A 24,695-nucleotide genomic window follows, 5' to 3' on the forward strand; every position below is an offset into this window, starting at 1 on the left:
TAGCATGGTAAAATGAAAAATACCATGCAGCCATGACTTCCCTGAGAAAAGGTGTGTGTGCCTCAAATTAATGCTGACATACATAAGGAGCATTGCTCTCAATGCTAGAAATACTAACCTCAAAAGATGCTAAGATTCGATCAAAGGGTGCAACAGAAACAATTTGTAACAAGGGGAAATTTTTTATGCCCGTGTACATGTGAGAATTGCACACTATGAATCATGAGTTGTTTTTTTTGTCAGCATGTCACTCAGTACAAACCAAAGTAAAACTAATTTCTTTTGAAAAGGGTTTTTCTTATAGTTTGGAATTATTTGGTTTGCCTAAGCACTAGCGTGTCAGTTTTCTTTCTGCTTAGCTAAATGAAAGATGTTTTCTTACAGTTAAATGTCTTGGAAGTTCTGATACTTGGAATTGAGGTTTTGTTACCAAAATAAAATTAGAGACAAAAATGTTAGCAAACAGCTGAAATGTTGAGACATTCTTAAGGCTGATAAGCAGAAACAACATCTTGAGGAAATGGAGTACAGTTGTTTTGTTTTTAATATGATGGAAAAATAAGAGCACTCTTTTTTCCACTACTCCCCATATTTATGATATGTTAAGCTACCAAGGTCTAGCAGTGTTTGAGGGTTTTTTGTTTCAAAATGTGCTACAAGGCTTCATATTTGTTAGGGGTGTTATTACTATGACCTGTTCTTGTTTGTATTTATCCATTTCTGCTTTGCTTCATACTTAAATCACCACAGAAGTCTTTCTGTTAATGAAACACTGGTTTACATGTAACTAACTTAGGAATGACCCTCAATTTTGACATTTATGCTTACATGCATATACCTGTATGAACTCCAGAATTTCCCAGCTGCACCAACTGCTGGTTGTTCGCTGTATCTGGCTGAGAGAGATTTGGTTGCAGTGACTGGACTGGCTCTGTGCCCTGGAGAGCTGGCCATGGATCAAGTGCTCCAGCACTTGTGTATTTAGGACAGCAGGTTTTAAGGCTGGGAAAGGGCTTGATAATACAGAGTGTATTAGAGCAGGAGCAAAAGAAGTCTGGGACAACCATCTGTTTTGCTGCCTGTCTCTGAACAGTCACTTCTCTCTGTCCACTGTATGAAAATAACATTTGTTTTGGAGTTGGTGGAAGTGAGAGGTGAGAGGAGGTAAAACTTGTGGCTCAGGCTGAGGGATGATTCTTCATGTGGTGCTTGGCTGACAGTGCAGGGACTGTGCCATTTTCATCAATGTTTTTTTCCTCTGTGTATCTCCATTTTTACCATTGACAGGGCAGAAATATGCCTGTTCCTCACAGGAAAGCCAAGCCTGGCTGCCTGAAGCGAAGGAGGGCAGGCTGTATGGAGCTGGGCTGCAGCAGGAGAGGAAAGACAGTTTCCCCAAGGGTGTTAAATAGCTGGGTTAGCTAATTGGCACCTGGAATATGAGGAGTCATGAATGTAGGAAGAGCACATGATACAAGTTTGGTGCCAGGTTTTAGTAGAAAAGATCTGGGCTGTTTTGATGATCACACAAGTGCGAGCCATTACAGAAAAAAAGTGCGAATATGTTTAGAAGTTTGTTCTAGAAATTGCTTCTGTGTTTGAAGGAGGCAAACATGGAAATGGTTACCATAACTATGGCACACCTTGTTGTTGAACTTAGTGACACCTGGAGCTCAAGTACTAAGACAACACATCCTTCTGGGCTCCTCCTCGGTGCCAGACATCATTGCTTGTGTCTGAATTTAGAGTTGCTAAAGGTTCCTTTTCTCTGTCTTATTTAGTGGCTGACTTTCAGATGGACAGATTTGTAGACTTGCTCTGTCAACAGCTTCTGTTTTGAGAATACTGTGCTATAAGGGTATAGTAAATAAAGAAGGAATAAATCTGGGCTTCTGATTTAAATGTATAAAATTCCTAATACATGCAAAAATTTTTCCTTGGCATTAGGTATTGAATGATAAAGTCATTATTACTGTAGGAGAAAGCTTAACTTAAAATAATGTAGGAGGTAATACACTTGTAATTCTGTGATTTGATGTACAGGATATCAGCCTATCTTAACAAAAAGACTCCCCTAACAAAAATACCTCCAAAACCTGAAAGATCAGTGATCTAAAAGGAAATGTACTTTGATGGTCATTATTGGTTTTGAATTCCTCATACTCTGCAGGGCTTAGCTGCTTTCTGGGGTTAAACCACAGCAAAAACTGATTTAATTTTTGAGAGATTGCTTTGGGACAGTGATCACTTTACTTAGTACAGTATTAATTTTTTAGGACTTCAGGCACATGTTTCTAGTTTGGAAAACAAATCATGGAAGGTTGAAAAAACCCTAAGAAGTCTGTGTAAGGAGTTGATGGCAATCTTTTTGTGTAAACATTGCACTTCTTTTATTTTCATTTCTTTTTTCCCCTTTGCAGCATATAATCAAGTTTCACAGGGCTTCTAAAGCAAACAAGAAACCAGTTCAGTTACCTCGGGGAATGGTGAAGTCGCTGTTATATCAGATCCTAGATGGTATTCACTACCTGCATGCTAACTGGGTGTTACACAGGGATTTGGTAAGTGGATCCTCAATGGGTTTTAGCACTGGGATGATGATTGAGGGCAAGGGTTGTTTTTCTTAATGAAAAACCACTGGGAAACAAAAGCCTTGGTGCTAAGAGCGTGTACTAATAAATATATATTTTTCACTGCAGTCAGACGGCCTTGATTAATAGAATGCACTTTAAAAAGCTGGCTGTGATCTGATATGCTTATGAGAGCAAGTGTATCAGATGGCTGTTTATGCTTTTTGATTTTCTAAATAAACTATTTTAAATGGGTGTTTTAAATAACAGGCACGTTGAGGTATAGAAAATGCCTCTAGTAGTATCAGTGTAGGCAAGATAAATAACTGAATACAGCTTTGGTGTAGGTGGGGGAGAATGACTGGCTGTAAGAACTGCTGAAAAAAAAGATTTTTTTCTGAAATTATCAGTTTCTTGTAGGAAGGTGACTTTTGAAAGCCATTATTTTCTCCTAATGTTTATAATCTATCAGCAGTATAGCCACACCAACTTTAGATGATTTATGCAAGTAAACTAATGTTAATCCAAACTACAAGATAAGGAAAACATTTTTAACCTGAGTTAGTGTCTTTAACCAGCAAATTCTTTTCAGCTGGTGACTCACACCAATTCTTATATATTTGCCTTGAAAATAGGCCCACAGCTAACTGGTCTTCTTTGTCTGCTGTCTTGAAATTGGGTAATTTCTCTGATCCACTTGTCTGTAGCTCTTATCTTTGATAGCATTTTTTTTCAATTTACTTCTAAGTGTATCACCTATATCTGATACTCCTATGCATGAATGAAATTTCAGTAATTAAAAGTATCATTAGTTTGACCTTCCATTCCTATGAGTCAGTATTGCCAGTGATATTCTTTGTTTGGGGAAATAAGTCTAGTTTCCTTACTACTCCTCCAGAGTCACTTTTTGTCTTTGAAATAGCTTTAATAGTGTTCCTGGAAATGTGGTCAAGGACTAATTTTTTGACATCTATTTTCATGCCTGATAAGTGCTTTTACAGAATGCCAGTTTCTCCATTTGAACGGAAGGCAAAAGGTATACCTCTGATAAACACCATTTTCAGAACTGAAGTACAAGGAAACTTTGCTTTATTGCAGTGGTTCTGTGGATGATTTTAATTCACTCCTGGCTTTTGAAATGGAACAAAAGCCTCAGCACTGAGGGGGGAAAAATCAAAAAGATTCTGGTGGCTTTGTCATGACTCATGAAGTAGTGGAGCAAAACATAACATAGAAATACATAGTGCATGTTACTACTTAGACAAGTTTATTATATTTTTAAGAGGCATACAGGAAGCAAATGATTTGTCATCATGAATCTAAGTTTTTCTGATGCTTTACTTTCTCCAGATTTGGAAAATTTATGAATGTGAAATAATGCTTAAAAGAAAACCAGGCATGTTGTTAACTGGATGGCTCAGGAGATTGGTAATTTATTACAGAGCCTTTCACATCTAGGGCTGTAGCTCAGATAGGGTTTAAGTTGGCAACTGCAAAAAAACTACTGCCATCTTATTTTCTGTGAGATGAGTTGGTGGTCTCAGTTCAGCATAAAAGCTTCCTTCCAGCAGAAAATCCACCATCACAACTGGCTATCTTTTGATAATCTGAGGAAGAGACCAAAAGCTCGAAGCAGAGACTGAGAGGTCTTCCCACCAGAACCCTGTCAAGCTGTGTTGGTGAGAGTCCTGTAAGAGCTATACAGGAGCTGCCTGTGCTGCCTTGTCCATGGAAACCTTCAGACTTGTTATTTCAAAACTGTCCAGTTAAGAGCTGAATTCAGAAGGCACATGTTTCCTGCAGAACAAAAGACAGAATTGCACCTGCCAATGGTTGCTTTCTTTTATCAGAGTGAGTAAGAGAAGGGATTCTACTTAGTGTTTTGTCTTGGAAAGAAAGGGGCCTGGTGGTTAAGCTTGAGAATTGGGACTTTGCTAACATTCTGATTCAAATCAGCATAACTGACATTAATGCTTAGATGTGATTTTCTATTCCAGGATACTTGTAATGTTATTCTTCAGGAATATCAGTGTTAAGTCATCAGTTTAAACTCCAGATTGGATGGCTGGACAGATTTACTATGTTTTTCCTACTGTGCCTTTAAATGGTAGTTATTGCTGTGGTTTCTAGATGGTTTATGTTTTCCTGGATTTAGATACACCCACAGAGCTGCTGAAGTAACATGCTTGCTTTAATGTCTTACACTATATTATAAGAGTGGTGGTGCTTGGGGCTGGTATGAGGCTAAAGAGTGTAGTATTTGGCAAAAAAATCTGTTATTCTCTCATTGAATAAGGAATTTTTTAATGGGTATGGATTATATATATAATTACCTTCTGTCTAAGTGTAGTTTTCTGGGTTTGGATTGGTTTTCTTTTGGGGATTTTTTTGGGTTTTTTTTTTTTGTTTTTTTTTTTAAGACATCTGAGTGGAGTCAGCTTTTAGGTAGCTAATTCTTTGTAGGTTTTGATTCTCTAATCAGAAACAAAATATGGCATAAACCAACTCCTTTCTTGCTATAAGCTGGGCACTAAAGTGTAGCAGCTATTGAAATCACACAAATGTAGACTGAAATTTGTCTTCACAGGGTTGAAATCAAGAAATCTCAACTCATGTAAGGTTTGTACAAAGTGACTGAATTCTGTATCAAACAGTAAAAGCTGCTGTAAGACAGCAGTTGTCTGTTGTGGGCTTTGTGGTCATGGTGTGCCTTTTGCAAAGGAAATGTGTACAAATCTTGCAGTAACTTAAAGACTTGACTGTTTTTCTTCCACTTGGGTACCTGAAAGTCAATTCACTCTTTTCATCAGAGCAGGGAGATGTTGATTGTATTTGCCTTTGAATACTGCCTTGAATACTACTGTACTTGAGTAGTTAACTTTTCCATAAGTCTTTGAAACGTACCAGTAAAATTTTTCAACAAATAAATGCCAGCCCTTTTACAATTTCTTGTTTGACTTGCATATTCTTCAGCCTCTTTAAATTTCATGGCTGAGAGCAATTGAAAGCAGATTGTTTATTCATGCTCTGACTGTAGCAGGAAGGAAATAAGAACACTTCATATAATTACCACAAAGTGCATCAATTATAGTTTTAATAATATTTTGAATTTAGTTATCAAGCATGCTTGTAACATACTGCATTTTGCTGACTTCTTTTCTGAGTATTTTTCCACTTTATAATATGCAGCTATTGTGCTTCTCCCTTTACTCAAAGTTCTTATTCCACACTAAAAATAAGCATAAGCCAATGATTTGCCATAGATCTGTTTTCATCAATATGCAACTTCAACAGCAAGGGAAAAGACAGAATGCACTTCACAGCATGCTTGGAAGGTTTTTTTCAAGTAATGGGCTCAAAATAGAGGTCCTTTTGCATGGTACAATAACTTTTAAGCCATGCATGCCTGTTAGCATTTGAAAGTGCATCTCTAAGTTTTTTGGTAGTAGTCCTGTCTACACAGTCAGGATCCAGTCTCAGGTAAGAGATAAGCACCCCTCCACAGCTTCTGTGTGGTGACAGTAAGTAAGATTAGTCTGCAGTTTACATTAATAATGGAATTGGGACCTAGGGTATTTGAAATACTTCCATGGTGCAGCAGTGCTTAAAAGCATACCACCACCACCACCCCCAAAAAACTCCAGCAAAAAAACCCCAGAGGAAGTCTCACATGTCTTGTAGTACTGAAGCTGGGACAGTAGTATAAAATTATTTTTGTTCCTAAATCTTCAGACTGCATTCTCTGCCTATTTCTTTGTGCCTGATGTGAGTGGGTGTTGAACAGACGAATTATCACTTGGCAAGTGAGGTATGGAAGTGGGGAATAGAGTGCTGGGCTTCTGCTTCCCATTCTTCTCCTTCTATCTCTTGCCAAAGGAATTAACAGTCTCTTAGCCTTTGTCAGTAACATCCATGTCCTATTTAGCCTGGGATTGTGTCACTGTGGACATTTGCAGACTGGCAGCAGTGCAGTGTGAGGAAGGTGTTGCTAGTGTGCAGCTCAGCTCGAGGGCTGCTGTGGGACGAGCACTGGCTTTTAATAAGCTTTGAGGCAGTCAGGCTTTAATACAGTTGGTGCGTGGCTTTCTGAGATCTGGACTCTTCCCAAGGATACCTGCTACCATGTTTGGGATTAGTGAAAACATTAAAGATGTTCTTTTAATGAGGAATGAGGAAAAGCCACTGCCAGAGTCTTTTTTTTGTAGACAGGATCTTAGTTACTTTCCCGGCTCCACAGTGTGCATTGCTTAAATGTGTCCTTTAGGCAGAATTAAATATATGGAACTTTTACCTTGGCAATTTACAGTTTTCCTCATTAGAACTCCAGAATCCAGGGATGTTTCCCTGTCAATATTTAAGGATTATTTCAGAAATAACAAGAATGCTCTTCTGTCTTCCTATAAAACTTCCAAAGCTGTGGTCATTTGAAGGAGTGAACCTAAATCCTTGAAAAGAAGAAAGTAATAATAGTGCACATTTCTAGAAATAAGTTTGCAGCTTTAAAAACTAGGATGATTTTCTACTTTAAGTAGATCCACAAGTAATAGGTGTTATTTCCCAAAAGGTGTTGTAATGACTTGCTGATGATTTGCTTTCAGAGGAGAAAAAAACTCCCAGCAATCCAAACCCAATCACTCTTCTGGTTGTCAGCTGTTACATTTCCCAAGATTTTTGTTTCCAAGGTGTTTTTCATTAGGTATGTACTTTTGTGAGATCACAATAGAATAGTGTGTCTGGCAGAACTTTATTTTCTTGCATGTGCTTCTAATCACATGCCTTCCTGTGAATTGTACTTTACTGTAGTTCTAAATATTCCGTAGCTGAAATAATATTATCTAGAGTTTCTTAATTTTTCTGTTTACAGGGAGCGTGACTACTCCCGTGCCTGCCTTTCTGAGCATTTTCTTAATGTATTAGATTACACTTTCAAACCAGTAAGTAATGAAAATGTAGACATTATCAAGGGACTGCAAGATTTTAGTATTTGGTGTTCATGCCAGTGATGAAAAAAAGAGAGAAGAAACCCAAAAAACCTTGAAAAAATAGCCTGTTAGGTGAAACTTTTGACTGAGTAATGTCTGTCAGTTTTGTACAAATGCATATTTAAAGGTAGAAGTAGAGCATATTGTTGCAGTGCTACCAGCCTTTTAGTTGGAAAAGTAGTGAGAGATCTTTGAGTTCACCATGGAGAAGCCCATAGAGATATATCAAATCTTGTGCTTCATATTCATATATGCAAATAATTGAGAGGCCACTCTCTTTGAAAGGTCATAGCCATCAGGGGAAGCTCCAGAGGGGAAGAAAGCAAATGTCACTCCTCTCTTCAAGGAGAGTCTGGGAAATTAAATTCCCAGTCACTCTCGCCTTGATTACTGGAAAGATGATGGATCACATCCTCCTGAAAGCCATTTTCAAACATTTGGAAGATATCGAGGTGCTTGAGAGTAGTCAGCATGGATTTTTATACAGGGGAGATGATGCCTGGCCAACCTGAAAGCTTCAGTGGCGAGCTCAATGGATGGGCTAGCAGCGGTGGATGTTGCTTACTTCAGTGAGGCTTTCAGCTCTGCCTCCCATCCAGCCCTGTAGACAAGCTAAGGAAGTACACAGTGAAGAGCATGGAAAATGGGATGAGTTGAAGGGCTCAAAGGATTGTGACCAGTGCCACCAGGTTAAGCTGGACACCAGTCACTGGTGGAGTGTCCCAAGGGCTGATTCTGACTTCAGTGCTGTTTAACATCATCATTCAGTAACCTGAACAGTAAGATGGAGCACACCCTCAACAAACTGGCAGATGATTTCCAGCAGCACCTTCCAGCCTCAGCCGTTCTGTGGATGAGTTGTAAATTCACCATTTGATTTGTCTTGAAAAATTCAATCACTGCTCTTTCCAAGTCTGAAATCCAGGTCATGACAAATCAAGAGAAGAGATGCCAGGTACAAAGGGTGGGATATGTGGGAGCATATGGTGAAAGATGAGTATGAAAGATCAAATAGCTCCCAAAGAATAAGGAACAGTGTGAAGAAAACAGTGAAATACCCAATTTTTGAAGTGCAGCATGACATTTTTGCAACGTATCTTGCAAAATGACTGCAGTATGATGAGAGGTATGACATAGTGCCATTTTCTTCTCCTGAGGAATAAGGTGATGTATTCCCTAAAACCTTTCTGGAAGCTGTGTGATCAAAAAATGAAAGATATACTTCTACTGGATCATCAGTTGTTTGGTGTGAAACATCTGTGTAATGACAATATCTCTAGAAAGATATACCCAAGACCTAAGCTATCAGGCCTGTATTTTTCATTCTTCACTGAAGGTGCTCAGTACTAAGATCAAATGGAGAATATAAATGAAAAGAAGCTATTCAATCTATTCTTCCAGTTGTGTTTGGGACTTCACTGCAAGACTTCCTGGTGATTTTGTAAATCAATCTTTAAAGGCAGTGAAAAGATTTAATTTTCTTTTAATTCACAGGCTGTGTCCCTTTAAGCAGTTTTTGAATTGGAGTGTAGTCTTTCACAGCTTTTTACAGGTCGATCATCTTCAGCTTTAGGACTAATAAGAAAATGCAAGGCCATTTAACAGGTTCTAAGTAAGGATTGTGAAAGAGTAGTTAAGACTCCAAGATGTGTGTGATACATAGGATGAACAGATAACACTTGAAAATTTTTATTCAAGCAACCGGTGTTTAGCAAAAATGCTAAATCAGTCCTAAAAGTTATTTGATAATCTTTTATCACACAATGCTGTTAGATACCAATTTATAAAAAGATGAAGTGCTGAATAGGGGAATACTTGATGGATATTTTTCTGATTGCAAGTGAAAAGCTCATTTATTTTCTTGATTTAAGTGAAAGTAGGGGTTCAAGGAAAGGTCAGAAATATCTATTCCAGGTACAGGCTTTTCAAATCTACCTCTTTTAGACTGCTGCTTTTATTCAAAGCCCCATTTGCTTGATTGTCAAGTCCAGCCCTATCTGTAATTTTTTGGTAGCCTTTTATTCTGCAGGTGTTCCCAAAAGGTCTGACTGCATCATTGTGTCTAGGGTACTGACTTAGGTTTTGTCTGGTAGAACCTAAATTTAGTTTTTCTTCTTGTTAGCTCAGTATTTCTTTGCCATAAGTAATTCTCAAAATAATTGTGTGGTAGTAAAACCCAATTCTCACAACCTTCATGTTTAAAACTGGCAGTAATACTGACAACAGGTTTTTTCTCTGTTGATGAATATATCTTGTTTTGAAACTAGAGTAAATACAATCTTTGTCTAAAGTTTAAAGGGAAGGTCAAGGTGGAACAATATATGTATTACAAGAGGGGCTTTGCTAATTTACCAAGCCAATGATATGACCAAACTTAAGACACGAGTACTCAGACATTGTTGTTGCCTAGAGAAAGTCCAGGTAAAGTTTCTGAATTTGGCATTCCAGAATGATTGTTGACTTCTACATGAAAGAAGTACAAGGTGCAGAAAATAAATGGAAAAAGGAAGACTACTTATTGAACTGCCACCAGATATGATAGGGACAGACAAGTGCCACACAGATGAGGATTTGTAGTCATGCAATTGCATTGCATGATTATTGATCATGATGATTATCGATGTTTTAGTGAGATATTTTTGCTTTACCTGCTGCAGGACTGTCAGACACAAAAAGCAATGGAAGCAGACAGGTTGTTTTTCCTGCCGTTTCTACATCAATGTACATGGAATAATTTTAACCTGCAGTCTTGGACCAGTTAACAGGCAGTGAAAACTGTTGCAAAAGGCAAATTCCAAATTTGAATCTTTTTCCTCATTCCTCTGGAGGCCTTCAGGACTAAATTGAATGTTTCAGAACTGATCTTTATAACCATTTGCATCTTCACCTTACAGGGTATGTAATCAATCCAGGCCTTTTCTGTGCCTTTGGGAAGTTTGTCCTTGTCTGGTGGAATATGCATTTAATTAGAGCACCAGAAACACATGTGTCTTCATATTGCATATTGATTTCTAAGCTGGAAACCAAGTGGTGCTTTAGAGTTGTAGGAATGCAAAATGATAGCATGGCTTCTACAGTCTCTAGAAAAAAAAAAGTTTAGAAAATGCAAGTTGTGTTGCATGTTTTACAATAAAAAGATAATTATGTTGATCTGTTGATACTGTGTGATTGATTAAGGAGATACAGCTTGCCTAGGCATGCTGGTTCTTAGTTTCCTCAAGTGACCTTTGTATCTGTTAGCAAATTTCAGGTACATTTGGTAAAAAGATGTGGTATCAAAACAGGCCGTTTCTTTCAAATGTCATGAAAAGCAAATGCCATATAGAGGAGGGCATGTGTTCTGGGAGAAGTGTATTGATGGTTGAACCAGGGACAAATGCTGAAATACTTGTTTTGCTTTTTTCAAGCTTAGAAATATTTTGACTTTTTAAAATTCCAGGTCATTTAAGTAAATTGATAACTTAAGTAGAATGGTGTAATATAAGTTATATATTGAGGAATATAAGTAGTAGATTATTATTTAAATCTATCTGCATATATATGACACGTTGAGGGATGAAAATACGTCAGCTACTGGGCAGATTATGTTAGATTTCTTTCTTTTCTGTAGCTCTAAATTTGTTCTTTCATTAGTAGCCTGTTTTTTTCATGTGCTGGCTTTCCAAGATGGTCAGATACCTGACTCTGGTGCTGGAAAGAGTAGTGTAAGTAATCCTTCCCTGTTTGAGGGCAGACTCGGTCATCTCTCTAGTTAGACTAAACTGGCTGCAGGAGCTCTCACACACCACACACACACACACACACACACACATATATATATATATAGATATAGATATAGATATGTGTGTGTGTGTCTGTATATGTGTATATATGTGTGTGTGTGTATATGTGTATATATATGTGTATATATATATATAAATGTATGTATATGTAAATACAAATAGAGGTAAGAGTTCTGCAGAGGAAAGGTATGCTAGAAACTTCAGATCTAATTCCTGCCATAGAGATGATGAGCTGTACTAGCCAGCTGGAAAAAAATTACCAGCATTACTTGTGGTTCTGACCTAAGAGAAGTATGGAGGACCAGAAGCTTTTTTGATCACAAATGTACCTGTAAAGTAAGTTTAGTCAATAAAAACCCTTTAGTAGGACTTACTAAAAACCCTAGGGTATGATTTTAGAGACACCTAAATGCAGTTTGAATTTTAGTTTTGTTGATTTTTTTTTACTGCTAAGTACCTTGTTAAGGTTGTGGAAAAGTTATTACACCATGAATACTGTGAAAAGGTAGGAATATGGATTGTTCAAAATCTAGGAAATAGCCATACTAAGTGTTTTCACTGCAGTCTGCTGTACAAAGAAAATGCTATATTCTGTATGAATGAGCTATATTCATGATGTGGAGGAAAAGATGATAACAGTCCTTTGAGTAACTCTAATCTGAGGAGTTTTAAAGTAACATTATGAATAGGACACACTTATCCCATGTAAGAGCTCTTTCTTTATGAGCTCCCAGCTTCATCTGTCTTACTGTGATGATGAGTGACACAAAAGGGATACTTGGGATGTAGTTTGAAATACTGTATTTGTTCTGTGCACAAAAGTGCTCTAACACAAGCAAAGCCCATGCAACCACTGGAAAGTGCATAGTAGTAAATTATATGGGCTTTTCACCTTTGGTATTTTTTCTTAATCCAGATCAGAAAGGAATTGTTTATAGTCCATACAAGTAGGGTGATATGGAAGTAATGAAATTATTACTTAAATTTAAAACAACAACAAAGTAGGGCTTTTAAAGAAAATGACAAGGGTTCACACCTGCATATAAACCAAAGAGTGAATAAGACAATTCTCTGCCTTTGTGTGAAAGTTTTGGGATGTGTGAGATTATAGTACTACTGAATGCCTGTCACCCCATGGAAACTGCTCTAACAAAATTACAGAGCAAAAATAGTACTGGGTTTTTATTACACATTTCAAATCCTTACTTGTGAGGCAGAACTTAGTATTTAAAAGAGAGATAGAATTGTATATAGAATAACATAGTACCTAAAAACTGGTTTCAGAGCATGCTCTTCCCTTGCATTTGATCCTGCTCTGATGTGTCCACAGCATCCAGAGTCATTCTAACCTATGGACAGAGTAATTGCTGCTCTAGCAAAACCCACAGGAAATACATTTCTTCATGTTCATCTTAATGTATTAAGTTTGTTATTACACTTTTGAATAATGTGTTAATGATATTTGACATGGTAGATTTTCCTGCTGTAATAATATTTTTGCTTATGATATCCACCTTTCCTTGCTTTGAGGCTTAGTACAGAAAGTCATGCCCTGCTGCTTGTGCTGACATTTCTAGGGAGTGAAAGAGTTGGCCTGGAAAGAGTAATTAATTTTTTTATTCAGCTTGAATTCAGTTCCAGTGAAAGTGAGAAAAGTCTGTGTATTAGGCAGTGTGCAAGCTTTTAATAAGTTACAGTGCCCCAAGTTGGCAGTAACTGAGTGACAGCATTGAAAGAAAATTTTTGGAGTGTGTTCAGAGCCTAAAAACATAGTAGTGAGACTAACAGCTTTCATCAGGCTGAAACAGAGATAAAATATGGTTGATGGTAACTAGCAGAAGGCCCTCTTGGCATAGATACAGCATCCCTCTATTTTCTATCCTATCCAAATACTTCCTGTACTTCTAAAATTTTTGGACATGTGTGCTTTGATAATTTAGGGGTTTGTTTTTGTTTGGCTGTTACTGGTAATTTTAATGGCTCTTAGTTTTAAAGACAATTTTATTTAGATGCTCAATTTATTTATTTTAAAGAACTCCGGGATGTTCTTTATAAGAAGATAATGAACAGGAAGTATTACATTAAAACAGTCTTTCTTAATTTTGCAGTGCATTTTACCATTTATGTGTTCTGTAATCAGAAAGAATATCTCAATGTTTAGTATTAATACATGTTATGGAGCCGTTGTTTTCACCAGTGTTTGTAGTAGTCTTTTGATTATAATATATTTTAAAGCCCCAATCAGTTGCACAAGAAAATTAACATCTTTGAATTCAAGGAAAGCTATTGACTTCAGAAAAGTGCTGATACTCTCATTTGAATAAGGTTATATTGTCACTGCTGTTGTGCTAGAGTACTATTTAGTGTTGAAGTAGTCAGTTTTGTTAAAGTGGAAAGAAAATGGGATTATTTTGGAATGAAAATGAAATTATTTTCTCTAACTTTTAACTGATCCAAAAGGACAGTTGCAGTCCCTAAGAATGCAATAAAGGATCATACCACGTTGATAATAAGGAAATATTTTGATGTAGGTTATGACTGCTTGAAGATCAACAAGGTTGTTAGAGATGTGCCAGAAGAAGCATAAACATTGACTCTTTTGTGGATCACAGACCTTGAGATGGGGTGTGAATTTTGCAAGCCAAGCTGAAGGGTAGTAGGTTTTGCTGCGCAGCTTTTCTTGTCAGAGGACCTGACTGGGAAGTGATAAACCATATCAGCATATTACAGTTTCTACCACTGTGCCACAAAAGTGGTCTTCTGAGCAGGTTGCAGCTTGCTAAGCCCTTGCAGTTGTCTTTCAAAACCTTTTTGATTTTTTTCTTCTCAGCAAGACATTTTTAACTTACTTCTGTTTCATGCTTCACAGGCACTTGCTCACGTATAGCTGAAGAAGTTCATTTGTGGTTTTGTATGATTCTGGAGTTGTGTTTTTAAATATATATTGCTTAATATAGATTATAATTCCTATATTGTTTAGTATGATACTTTGAAGTCTAAAATATAAAGAAGTCATTCACTAAGTCATAATAGAATCATTGGTGATGTCGCAGTTGCAAAATAATTTAGGATAAAAGCCCTTTGTCTAGTATTGTTCTTTTAAAGTTAACCTGCTCTTTTTATTAAAATTGAAAACCAGTATTACGTTCTTATAAAATATCATGGCTCATCACAGGTGGAAATGGATGGCATGGCCAGTTGTGTGAACTGGTCCCACAGCCAGTAAGGATGTACAAATACCAGCAGTTAACAAATATCACTGGTGTGACTCACCCCATCATTCTGAATCCTCTAGAGAGTAATGTTTTAGGAGCCCAACTCCGTAAGTATTGGATTATCCAAATGAAAATTGGTTAGGATTATACTAAAACCTTATTAAAAGGTGCCTTAAAAAGGATGTGTAAAGAGTATGAGTCTGTTCATGAGTATACATAGAAATGTTGCAAACAGTTAATAATGTGGTTGGGGAGGAGGTAGGATTGACATTATAATACCATAATATGAAATTCAAAGGAGTTTAGATTACTCACTGATACCTATGTTTAAAATCAGTCTTTGAAAACTGGTGATTTCAGAAGCAGACTAGTAGCAAAACCTATGTGGAGTAATAGTTCCTGCAGACTGGTTTGATGCCTAAAGTACTAAGTATCAAAAATTGCAATGGCTAAGCTGTCTAAAAATGCCCAGTTCTTTCCTTACTGCTTTGGTGAGTAAAGCTTAGTGAAAGGAGGGCCTAACACCAAAATACTTTTCCAGGAGCATGGGACAATGTCCTAAGATTTCCAGATACCTTGTATACAAATATGGAATAAATAATCATCTCCTGCCCCTATCGATAACTTCCTCTGAGCAGCAGGAATGATGGTTTTTTCTTCTTTGTCACATCTCATCATGACATAGACTGGTATAATTTTCATTTTGTTTGCATTTTTGCCTTCAAGACAGCAATTCAGATAAGTTCTGAAGTCTAGTTTCCCCTCTGTGAAAGACCACAATCCTTTTCAGTATATGTTAAGAAGCAGTATGTGACTGCAGTGTTTGTTCATTGTAGTAGTCCTGCCAAAAAACTAAGAAGAAAATGCATGGCTGGTAACCTTAACATGCATCAATAGCCTTATGCAGCGAGGCAGGATACCATACTGGGATTATACAGAGTGGAAGATGCTGTGCAAGGCATGTAAAATAATCTCTCTACTGCATTTAGCATTAGTGAAGCCTCAGCAGGAGCAGTGTGTCATTTGGAGCACTGGAGTTCAAAAAAAATGGGTGGCTCAAGGCAGAACAGCTAGAGGAAATCAGCAAGAATGAGCATAGATCAAGAAACAAAAAATAGCCTACTTGGAAACACAGAGCAGGAGAGAGCTTTAGGTTTTTTTAATCTAGGTAATAGGACTGAAGAGAAATGTTTGTCCCAGGAAGTGTTGGAAGTTCCTGCAGTGAAGGAGTGGTTGTCTGTGCCTTCTGCTAATGAAGAAGGGAAGAGGCAAGGGGACTAACCTTGTCTGTTGTGTTAGAAGGAAAGGAACAACACTGCAGTGGAGAAGAGTCAAAGAAAGAAGATTGCATGGGAATTGTGCAGCCTTCATCACCAGAGACTTCAGGATCAGAGTGAACGTGAGCAGTATTGTGTGAGATCAGGCAGATGGGTAAAGGTGACTGTCTCAAGTTCTTCACAGATCTATGAACCTCTTTGGGTTTTACCTCCCTTGGTTAAAATTAGCCTGCTTTTTCGAATTTCTTCTTGCACTTTGCAAATAATTGTTAAATTAGAAGTACCTAAAGTTATGTCAGTGGGGATCTGTATTGTCTTTTCAGCAGTAACAGTGATTAAATACACAAGGTGAGAATTTGTCCAGGAATCAAAAGGAGGAGTCCTACAAAGCCAAATATAGGTCAAGATAAGATTTAGTGCTATGCCATGGTCACAAAGTCATTCTTTCATGAGAATGAGTTCTCCCCCTGCTGCTGAGGTGGATTTGGGAGGAGAAGGGTGATTTTTCTTGAATTTAGTTCTGTGGGATTTCCAGACACTTTTGCTGGTCTCTGAGATACTCAGCTGTACATCACTGCATGGCTTTTTGCATTTGGTTTAGGATCATAACAGGTTTCTCATTTGCATTTGTCTGGCATGCACAGATTATTTTACTGAATGGCAAAAGTAATTATGCCTTTATTAGTACAAAAACTAGGAACTTTAGTTGGTAATTTGTAGTTATTAAAAAAAATATATAGCTGCTTTGAAGTAGAGTATTTTCAGAATAAAGTATAGGGATTGGTAAAAGATTTTGCTTCACTTGCTCAGCCCAAGTGATTTGAATAAGCAGTTTCAGCTTCAGTTTTCTCTGGATAATTGGAATTAAACTGAAAATTAACAAATTAAACTAATGCTTATCCAAATTTCTCCCTTCTGTTTCTAATGACTGCTTATTTTTCTTTGCAAACGAATTTCTAATGTGTAATGAGTTACCCAAAGAGACAAATCTTGTGACTTGCTCAGGTTTTTTTTTTTCCTCCACATAGTGGTCTCAATTAAAAGATGCATAACAATAATTCCTGACACATGTATTCACTTTTGTTAGTGGACTTCAGTGTTTTTCAGGGATTGTTCAAAATACATAGTATTTAGGTTTATCAATACTATCCCTATACTGATTTCTAGTAGATATCCCCCTAATAAATTTAAATTAAATGGTCTTGTTTGGAAAATTTTTTGAACAAAAAATGTTGTACCAGTCTCTGCATACAATGATTTTAGAAATGGAAGCCTCCAGAATAAGGCATCTAATTTATCTTTTTTTTTTTTTAACTGTGGTGTATTTTTACGGTGATGTGACTACATAAATATTTTTGTCTGTAGGAAAAATCCTGTGTTCCAAACAGAGCTGTTTCAGTCAAGGACTTATGACTTTAGAAAAAGGTGAACTGAATATTCCAGACTAACGGAGAGTTTTTTTTTATTCTGCGGCTTTAGAATACTCCTACACATATTTCTAAAATGTCTCTATTGTTAAGTATGTTCTATAACTTCTGAAATTTGAGTGTGAGTCAAGCTGTTGATACTTGCTTTGCTGACTAGTACTGTCTTACTGTGCTTTCTCATGTCTACCTGCCTTGACCTTAGGATAGGAGATCTTTGGTGCAGGAATTGTTACCCAGTGCTGTGCTGATTAGTCATTTGGTGTAATACAGTCTTTGTGTGAGTAGGACTTCTTGTCCTTACCAAAATGCAAACAGTAAAATATTTTAAGGTAAAAATATCATGAGGCTCTTAAAAGCATTTTTGTAGAGTATTATCAACCTGTGAAGTTGCAGGGGGGGAAATGGTACTTTATGTATTATATATCTGAAAAATTCTAGTGCCTGTTTAATGTATTGTTAACTCTAATGAAAACATGATAATTAGACATGTAGCTTAACACGCCATATATATTGAAGCTGGTTTTGTAAAAGATATGGATTTGTTCTTTGAGTCACAGTGTAGCAATAGAAAGATTTCTTTGGTGAAATAATGTGTTTTCATACCTAGCAGATTGAATTGCCATGAAGTTCAGCACTAACTAAAGCTGTTTGTTTATTTCTAGGACTTTTGTAGAGGTAATCTAAATGGAATGCTTTGAGAGCTGTGTGCCCACATTTTACATTTTTTAATGTTGAAGCAGTACTTATCTGGAGTGTATGCCTTTATTTAAAAAATAGCAAAAGGGGGTGGTGGTGGTGTGGGGAACAATTTCTTCTGGAAATCACAGAGCTAATGCAGCACAAGCTGGATCTGTTGTTCTTGCTCTTGAAAAGACAATGAAGTATATCTCACCGTTTTTGACCACATTTTTGATAAGATCTTTTGTCCTTAAACTGTCCTCAGAAATGCAATGCCTCAGATTCTTTTTACATATTTTGTCCAAGGATTGTAGAGTTTCAGAAATCCATTTTGCAGCCTTTTATAAACAACAATAATTTAATTTCTCTATGAAAATTTTTGCTTGAGAGCTAAATTTTTTCCACCTTGTTTTTACATAATACTAATTACTTCTAGGTTGATATTGTATGTGGTCTTCTGTTTCTTTGCATGTGTGTTTACATTAGAGCCTGATAGATTTGGGAAGGCTTGAGAATATCCTAGAATGTCTTTAGAAAATCACACAAAGATACTAGGATTAACTTTAACTTATGTTAAAGTTTTAGGTTACATTAACTTTTAGGTGGTCTGAGCTGCTTTGTTCAGGTACTCTTCAGATCAATTTAAACTGGAAAAGCAAAGCAAGAGCTGTAACTCAGCCTTATTACAATATTACAGGTTACAACCAAATAGGAATCCATCCCTGTTTGGTCCAGGATTTACAGAACAAATGGGTATCTCAGTCACTCCATTTGAGAACAAGTCTGGCATACATTATCAGCTTTAGTTGTGAGGTTCTTTCCTTTTTCCCCACCAAATAAGCACTGTAGGTTTCATTATATAAACTGTGTTAGGAGTTGAGGAACCTGTGACTACAGATGCTGAGAATGGATTATGAAAAACAGGAGAGCAGAAAATAGAGAATTATGAAGTAAATTAACATGTTCCTAACCAGCCAAACTCTAGCTCAGTTCTTTGACTTGCCTCCATAGTAAAAGAAGCAAAGGAAAGACAGAAGAATAACATAAAGGCAGTGCTTTCCAGTTTTGCAGCTGTGTGAATTGGTAAGCACTTGTAAATAGGAAGAATTTACAACTATAAATAGGAAGAATTATGAGTGTTTTCTCCAATATCAAGTGATATGGTATTCTCTCCAATATCAAGTGGTATGTTTCATCTGTATCTCACTTTTGTATTTTTATGTGCAATGTGTCTGCAAAAGGGCCTAATAATCCTGGGCAAAGCTGGCTGTAGAGCTGGTTTCCCATCCCTGTGGTTGGGGTGGTGGGCAGCAGTGGGACTGCCTCCCATCGAAAGGATCTAGGGCAATTTGGGTAGAAATGCCAGCGGCTCGGTGGCTGCCAGCTGGTGCGCATTGAGGACAGACACCAGGGTGTCAGTAGGGAATGTGCTGCTGGAGCACAGCGATGCCCAGAAGAAACACAAGGAAGATGCAGTCAGGGAGAGCCTGTGTCTGGGTCCTTGCACAGCGTTACTGTGACAGAGAAACTTGTCATTTTTATCAAAACAAAGTTGGTTTAAAACTGACAAAACAAAGCTTAATTAACTTTTCAGAGACTAATGTTTAGGTTTATCGTGGTATATGTATTGTATATTTATTTTTTTTTCCACAGAAACCTGCTAATATTTTAGTTATGGGTGAAGGTCCTGAGCGAGGAAGAGTAAAAATTGGTATGTTTATATCTTTGATAAGTCCCAGTGTAGCATTTAAGTTAGAATGTTCTGAAGGTGCAGTTGTATCCACCTAAAGTAGTCACTGTAATACCAGTATGTGCCTGGGCACATTGTCTAAATGCTGTTTTCTGAGTGACTGGCTTCATCATATTAACCCCATGTACCAGTTCTGACAATGAAATGCTGTAGCCTCATCAATAAAAAGTGGAAAATGTCATTATATTTTGCTTAAGTGGGTGTTTGTGTGGGGTGGGGCATTTTGATGTGGGCTTAAAGATGACAGCTAGCTAGGAAGAAAGGAGGAGAAAGAAATGGGATTTTAAAATTTCCTCCATTTACTTCTAATGCCATGACATCTTGCTGCTGTTTATAAAAATCTAAATAGGGAACTACTCATTGCTACAAACCTTAAATCTTATAATGGAATCCAAGATGGCATTCAACCTACAAAATATTTTTGAAGGAGTAGGTAGGTCTCTTGGAGATGAACACGAGGGATCTTAAAAGTGCAGAAACCACAGAAGTCCATATGAAATATTTAGTAAGAGCTAATAGCTAATGCTAAATGCCCAGCCTGGGGTGTACCAGGTTTGAAAGGACCCAACACTTCCACACTATTGTAACATTTTCTGGTGGGAGTTAGTATTTGCAGTGAGAGAATGATTTGTAGAAGTTCAATTGTTTTTAACTAAATACATAAATAAAAATTAACAGTAGTCTAAAAATAATAAACTATACCAGGCTGTGCATTATCATGGCAATGCTACTAATGCACAGCCTGCTTACATTTGTTTCAATAATACAACCCCATTTGGAGGGGTTTTTTAAAGCTAGTTCATCTTTTTCACTTCCATCTGGCTTTCTTTTGCGAGATTACTCTTCTGCATTGTTGCTCTGTTCTCTTACTGTTTTGTTGATCTGATCTATATTGTTAGTCACTTGTAGAATGATTCAGGGTAGGATTATCTGGGAGCATTCAGTGCTGCTCTAGGCCTTCCCTTCTCCTTTGGAATCCAGGGAGCGATGGGCCAGGGTTGAATGCTTCTGCAGATCCTACTCTGAAAGTTTTTAATGCCTTTCTCAGCTTTTAAGGTTGGCAGTAGGGATTGAGGTCTGCATAGAAAACAGGTACAGCACGGACAACAGAAGGGAACATTTCTTCATATTACCTTACTCTTAATGGAGGGTTTCTTCCAAAACAGAGCACGTAGGTCATCCTCTGGACTCACTTTCGACAGTGGTGGTAATATTAGCTGTACACAACTACTTGTTAGTAATTGCACATAGACCACCCATTTAGTTCTTAATTTATAGTTTTGAATTAATTTGAGAATAACTATGTAAACAACTAAATTAAGTCAGACTCTGTTAATGGACAGGTGAAAGATTCTGTATTGGGCCACCAGTCCTCTGAGCCATCCATTCCCAGCAGGGAACGAGGGAGGGGAACCTTGGATTTTGAAGTGTGTTACAAACTGTAGAATTTTTTTTTTATTTTCTTAAGATTGCCACAGCAGTAAAAGAATGCAGAAGTTATACACTTACCAAGGGTTTCCACTTTTCCAGTGTAACTAATTTTTCTAAAAAATGCATAACTGGTATTTAACTTAAAATAATTTTTATAGGCTTCTTGTGTCACTTTGGGTCATAAATTCACTTTCTGCCAACAATTTTCCTTATTATTCATAGTTATTAGTGACTTGACCAATTTTGAGTAATTGATATTTTAATGTAGAAAACTGTAAAATGTTTCTCTTTTTAAATGCATTAAAGCAATTATAAATAGGAATGCATATGAAAAAATAATTAAGGATTGTTTAGTCAAGTTAGAGACCGATATTTACACTGCAGTATTCCCTCATTGAGCTATAGTGTGTAGGTCCTTTTCCCTCAGGGTAGCTACTCATCTCATTTCATTCAAGTCTTTCTCAGCATATGAATATCCCTTCATGAGAGGGTCACTCTGTCTTGGGATTTGGGGGTGGGTGGGTCAGGAAAGCAATTTCATGGGAGAAACTGTATATTTTAGTCTCTGCCCATTTTTTCCTGTATGACTTGTATTTACTTAAGTTCAGACAACTTTCTAGGCAGTTGTACACTACAAATTCTAGAAAGCAGTATTTAATGATATAATGCCCAACCAAAATTTTAAAATCATAGCCCGAATGGTATTCAACACTGATCTGTTGATATTGGAAATGCATCTTGATAGAAAATCAGCAGGGAGGCAGATGCTGTAGGCTTAGGTGCTGTTTTTGTGTGAAGGAAATCTTGCCACAGCTAACTTCGTGAAGAGGGAGATTTTGTCATGTTACACGTATGTATTATAAATCATTCTAACCTTTGCAGAATCTGCATTTTGCTTGCTTTAAAAATTGCTGCTTTGTGAAAAAACATCCTGTAATAATGGGAGTATTTTACCAGAGAACATCAGGTAAAATGAGTCAGGATTTACCAGTGTCCTGAGGAGTTGATGCACTTCTTCAGAACAATGGTTAATTCATTGTTGTAAATGACTCATGTTAGTAATGATTTATAATGATATACTCCATAGGTGATGCCATCCAGTATCTCTACAGAAAGAAAATCTGCTCAGAGAGTTCATATTTGCTACAGTCTGCCTTTGCATTTTATTTAGGAGTGATGATAGTGCTAATGAGTAAATGCAATCAGTTTGTTAAAGAATTGAAAAAAATGTTGGTTTCCCTCAAATTTTAAAGCATCTCTCTTTGAATTTTGCAGCTGACATGGGCTTTGCCCGATTATTTAATTCACCTCTGAAGCCTTTAGCAGACTTGGATCCAGTAGTTGTAACCTTCTGGTATCGAGCTCCAGAGTTGCTTCTTGGAGCAAGGCATTATACCAAAGCTATTGGTAAGTAAATTGGACAAAAATATACTGTTTTGTTCTTTATGTAAACTGTACCCAAATATTAAAGCTTTGATGAATTGTTCAAATGACAGTAGCTGAGTTTAAGGTATGTTCCTTGTTTCTTGAAGAAACATTAATCTTTGACAAATGAATTAGTTTACTGGGGTCTCAGGCTATATGTAGAAATGAAATATATTGCTGGGTTTTATCTCCAAATGCCCTGCAATGCAATCTAAGTTTGTGGCTTTCACACAGGACTTTCATAAATGCTGTTAGAGTCTATAAAAATATGGAACCATCTTTGAACTGCTAGTAGAATTCATATTAGGATGACTGTGAGGCACAGCACATTAAATTTATTGCAGAGGTTATTACCTAGTGTAATAAAGATATGAAATTAAGAATGTACAGAATGGAGAATATAGTGGCTGCACTGAAGGTAAAATGTAAAATTAAGCTGCATTTTAGCCTCTCTGTCTTTTTCAAAGACAGATGACAGATGGCCAGAGCTTTTGTGGACTGTATAACGGGAACAGCCCAGCAGCAAACTGGAGGGAGATTAGATTCACTTTTACTGCATTGATCAGCTTGCTATGGAAGGGAGGGAGACTGTAGGGAAAAGCACTGGGAAGGTTTTCTCTTGCTGCCTAGTTTCAAAGATGTGTTAAAGGCTGGCAACCAATTCTGGGAGCAAATAACTTCCCTAGCAGCTACTCCACTTTGCACAGACATGGAGATTGAGTTCTCAGGAAGACTTTCAGGTTACAGAAACAACACAGTATGCTGATGTACAATCTCTTTTTGTTTCATTTTTTTTAAAGATCCTGTTTGTGTTTCTGTCAGCAATGCTAATGTTTATGCCTTAAATGTATTCTTTTCTACTTTTCTGTTAATACTGTGTTTCTTTTATAGGTCAAATACATTTTTTTTCCCAACTGCTTTATTTGTTGTATTTGCATGTTCCCTCACTTTACTGCTGTTTCTTCTGATTGGCAGCGTGTGAAACTGCATGGGCAGTCATAACCTTTCGTGCATAGTTTTTTCAGTGTAGATAAAAAATTTTTGTGTAACAACACTGAGTAATGGAGTTTTGCTGTTTGCATTTTTTGCTTTTGTCCTTGTTTATGACCTTGTTCATTCAAGGCTCAGTGTAGCACCACTTTGAGTTAAAAATGTTTGTATATACTAGAAAAGAATTGAGAAAACAACTGGGAAGATTCAGGAGATCTGGTTATTAGATAGGAAAGCAACAGTAAAAAGAGAAAAGTTGTGGGGTTTGGGGTTTTTTTAATGAATGTTGTGGAAAAGTTGTGAGGTGTGTGGGCTTGTAGCAACTTGCATGTTACTCTCTTTCAGGGTATTATTTGGTTTGTACCAACACCAGTCCTTTTCAGCTTGTATTTTTGGGGTTGTTTACTACTTAAACTTGGCTGATCAGCGATTGTGGGTTTCTTGTTCAGGACAGTGTGGCACTGAAAGGGCAAGGTGCTGGTTGGCTTTTCTTTCTTTGTGTTTAGTGTGTTGACCATTACCCCAATACTTTCCTTCACTTTTTTTTCTTAGCCAGAATAATTTTTTTACAATGTTAAATGGTAACTACACTTCAAAAACCCCACAAAACTTGTATGCTATTCTCTCAGCTCCTGTGTAGTTTCTGAATTAGGTACCTCCAGTCAAAGCTAAAAGAAAAAGTTGAGAAAGTATTGCACTTCTACAATAGAAACTTGACCTTATCTCTGATAAGCTAAACGCTAACATTCTACCTCATTCAGATGGTTTTGGAAAGATTCATTTGTTGTTCTTTTTATTTCTGTTCTCCTTTTTTAAAGATATTTGGGCCATAGGGTGTATATTTGCAGAGCTGCTAACATCAGAGCCAATATTCCATTGTCGACAAGAAGATATCAAAACTAGTAATCCTTATCACCATGACCAGCTGGACAGAATATTCAATGTAATGGGATTTCCTGCAGGTACATACTGTATTTTTTATCACTGCTCTTCAAAGAAAGATATCCATATTGCTTTCTTTGCATATGAAGGTGGCAGCTGATCAAAGCAGCAAAGCTGTTCAAACACAATCTTTATTTCATGAGTTATAAATCTAGAATCCAATGGTCAAAGTAGGTATTTTCTCTTTTACTGATGATAGAATTATCTTTGTGTATACATGTACCTA

The 24,695-nt window shown here is 37.0% G+C and overlaps 1 protein-coding gene across 8 annotated transcripts in view; it reads left to right on the plus strand.

The window, feature by feature from the left end:
• Positions 1-24,695, plus strand: part of CDK8 (cyclin dependent kinase 8) — a 68,958-nt gene that overhangs the window by 31,481 nt on the left and 12,782 nt on the right. For 5 of the 8 annotated variants that reach the window (XM_009102839.4, XM_018908518.3, XM_050973696.1 and 2 more), the window contains 4 exons: positions 2,421-2,561; positions 19,585-19,642; positions 22,388-22,519; positions 24,346-24,489. In XM_009102839.4, coding sequence (XP_009101087.1) covers positions 2,421-2,561; positions 19,585-19,642; positions 22,388-22,519; positions 24,346-24,489 — 475 coding nt within the window. Of the gene's footprint in view, positions 1-2,420; positions 2,562-14,730; positions 15,987-19,584; positions 19,643-22,387; positions 22,520-24,345; positions 24,490-24,695 lie in introns of those variants that run through there. The other 3 variants (XM_050973703.1, XM_030234501.2, XM_030234502.2) reach the window with 3 other exon arrangements.

Source organism: Serinus canaria, chromosome 1 (assembly GCF_022539315.1).
Source record: "Serinus canaria isolate serCan28SL12 chromosome 1, serCan2020, whole genome shotgun sequence".
In the NCBI taxonomy this organism is placed as follows: domain Eukaryota; kingdom Metazoa; phylum Chordata; class Aves; order Passeriformes; family Fringillidae; genus Serinus; species Serinus canaria.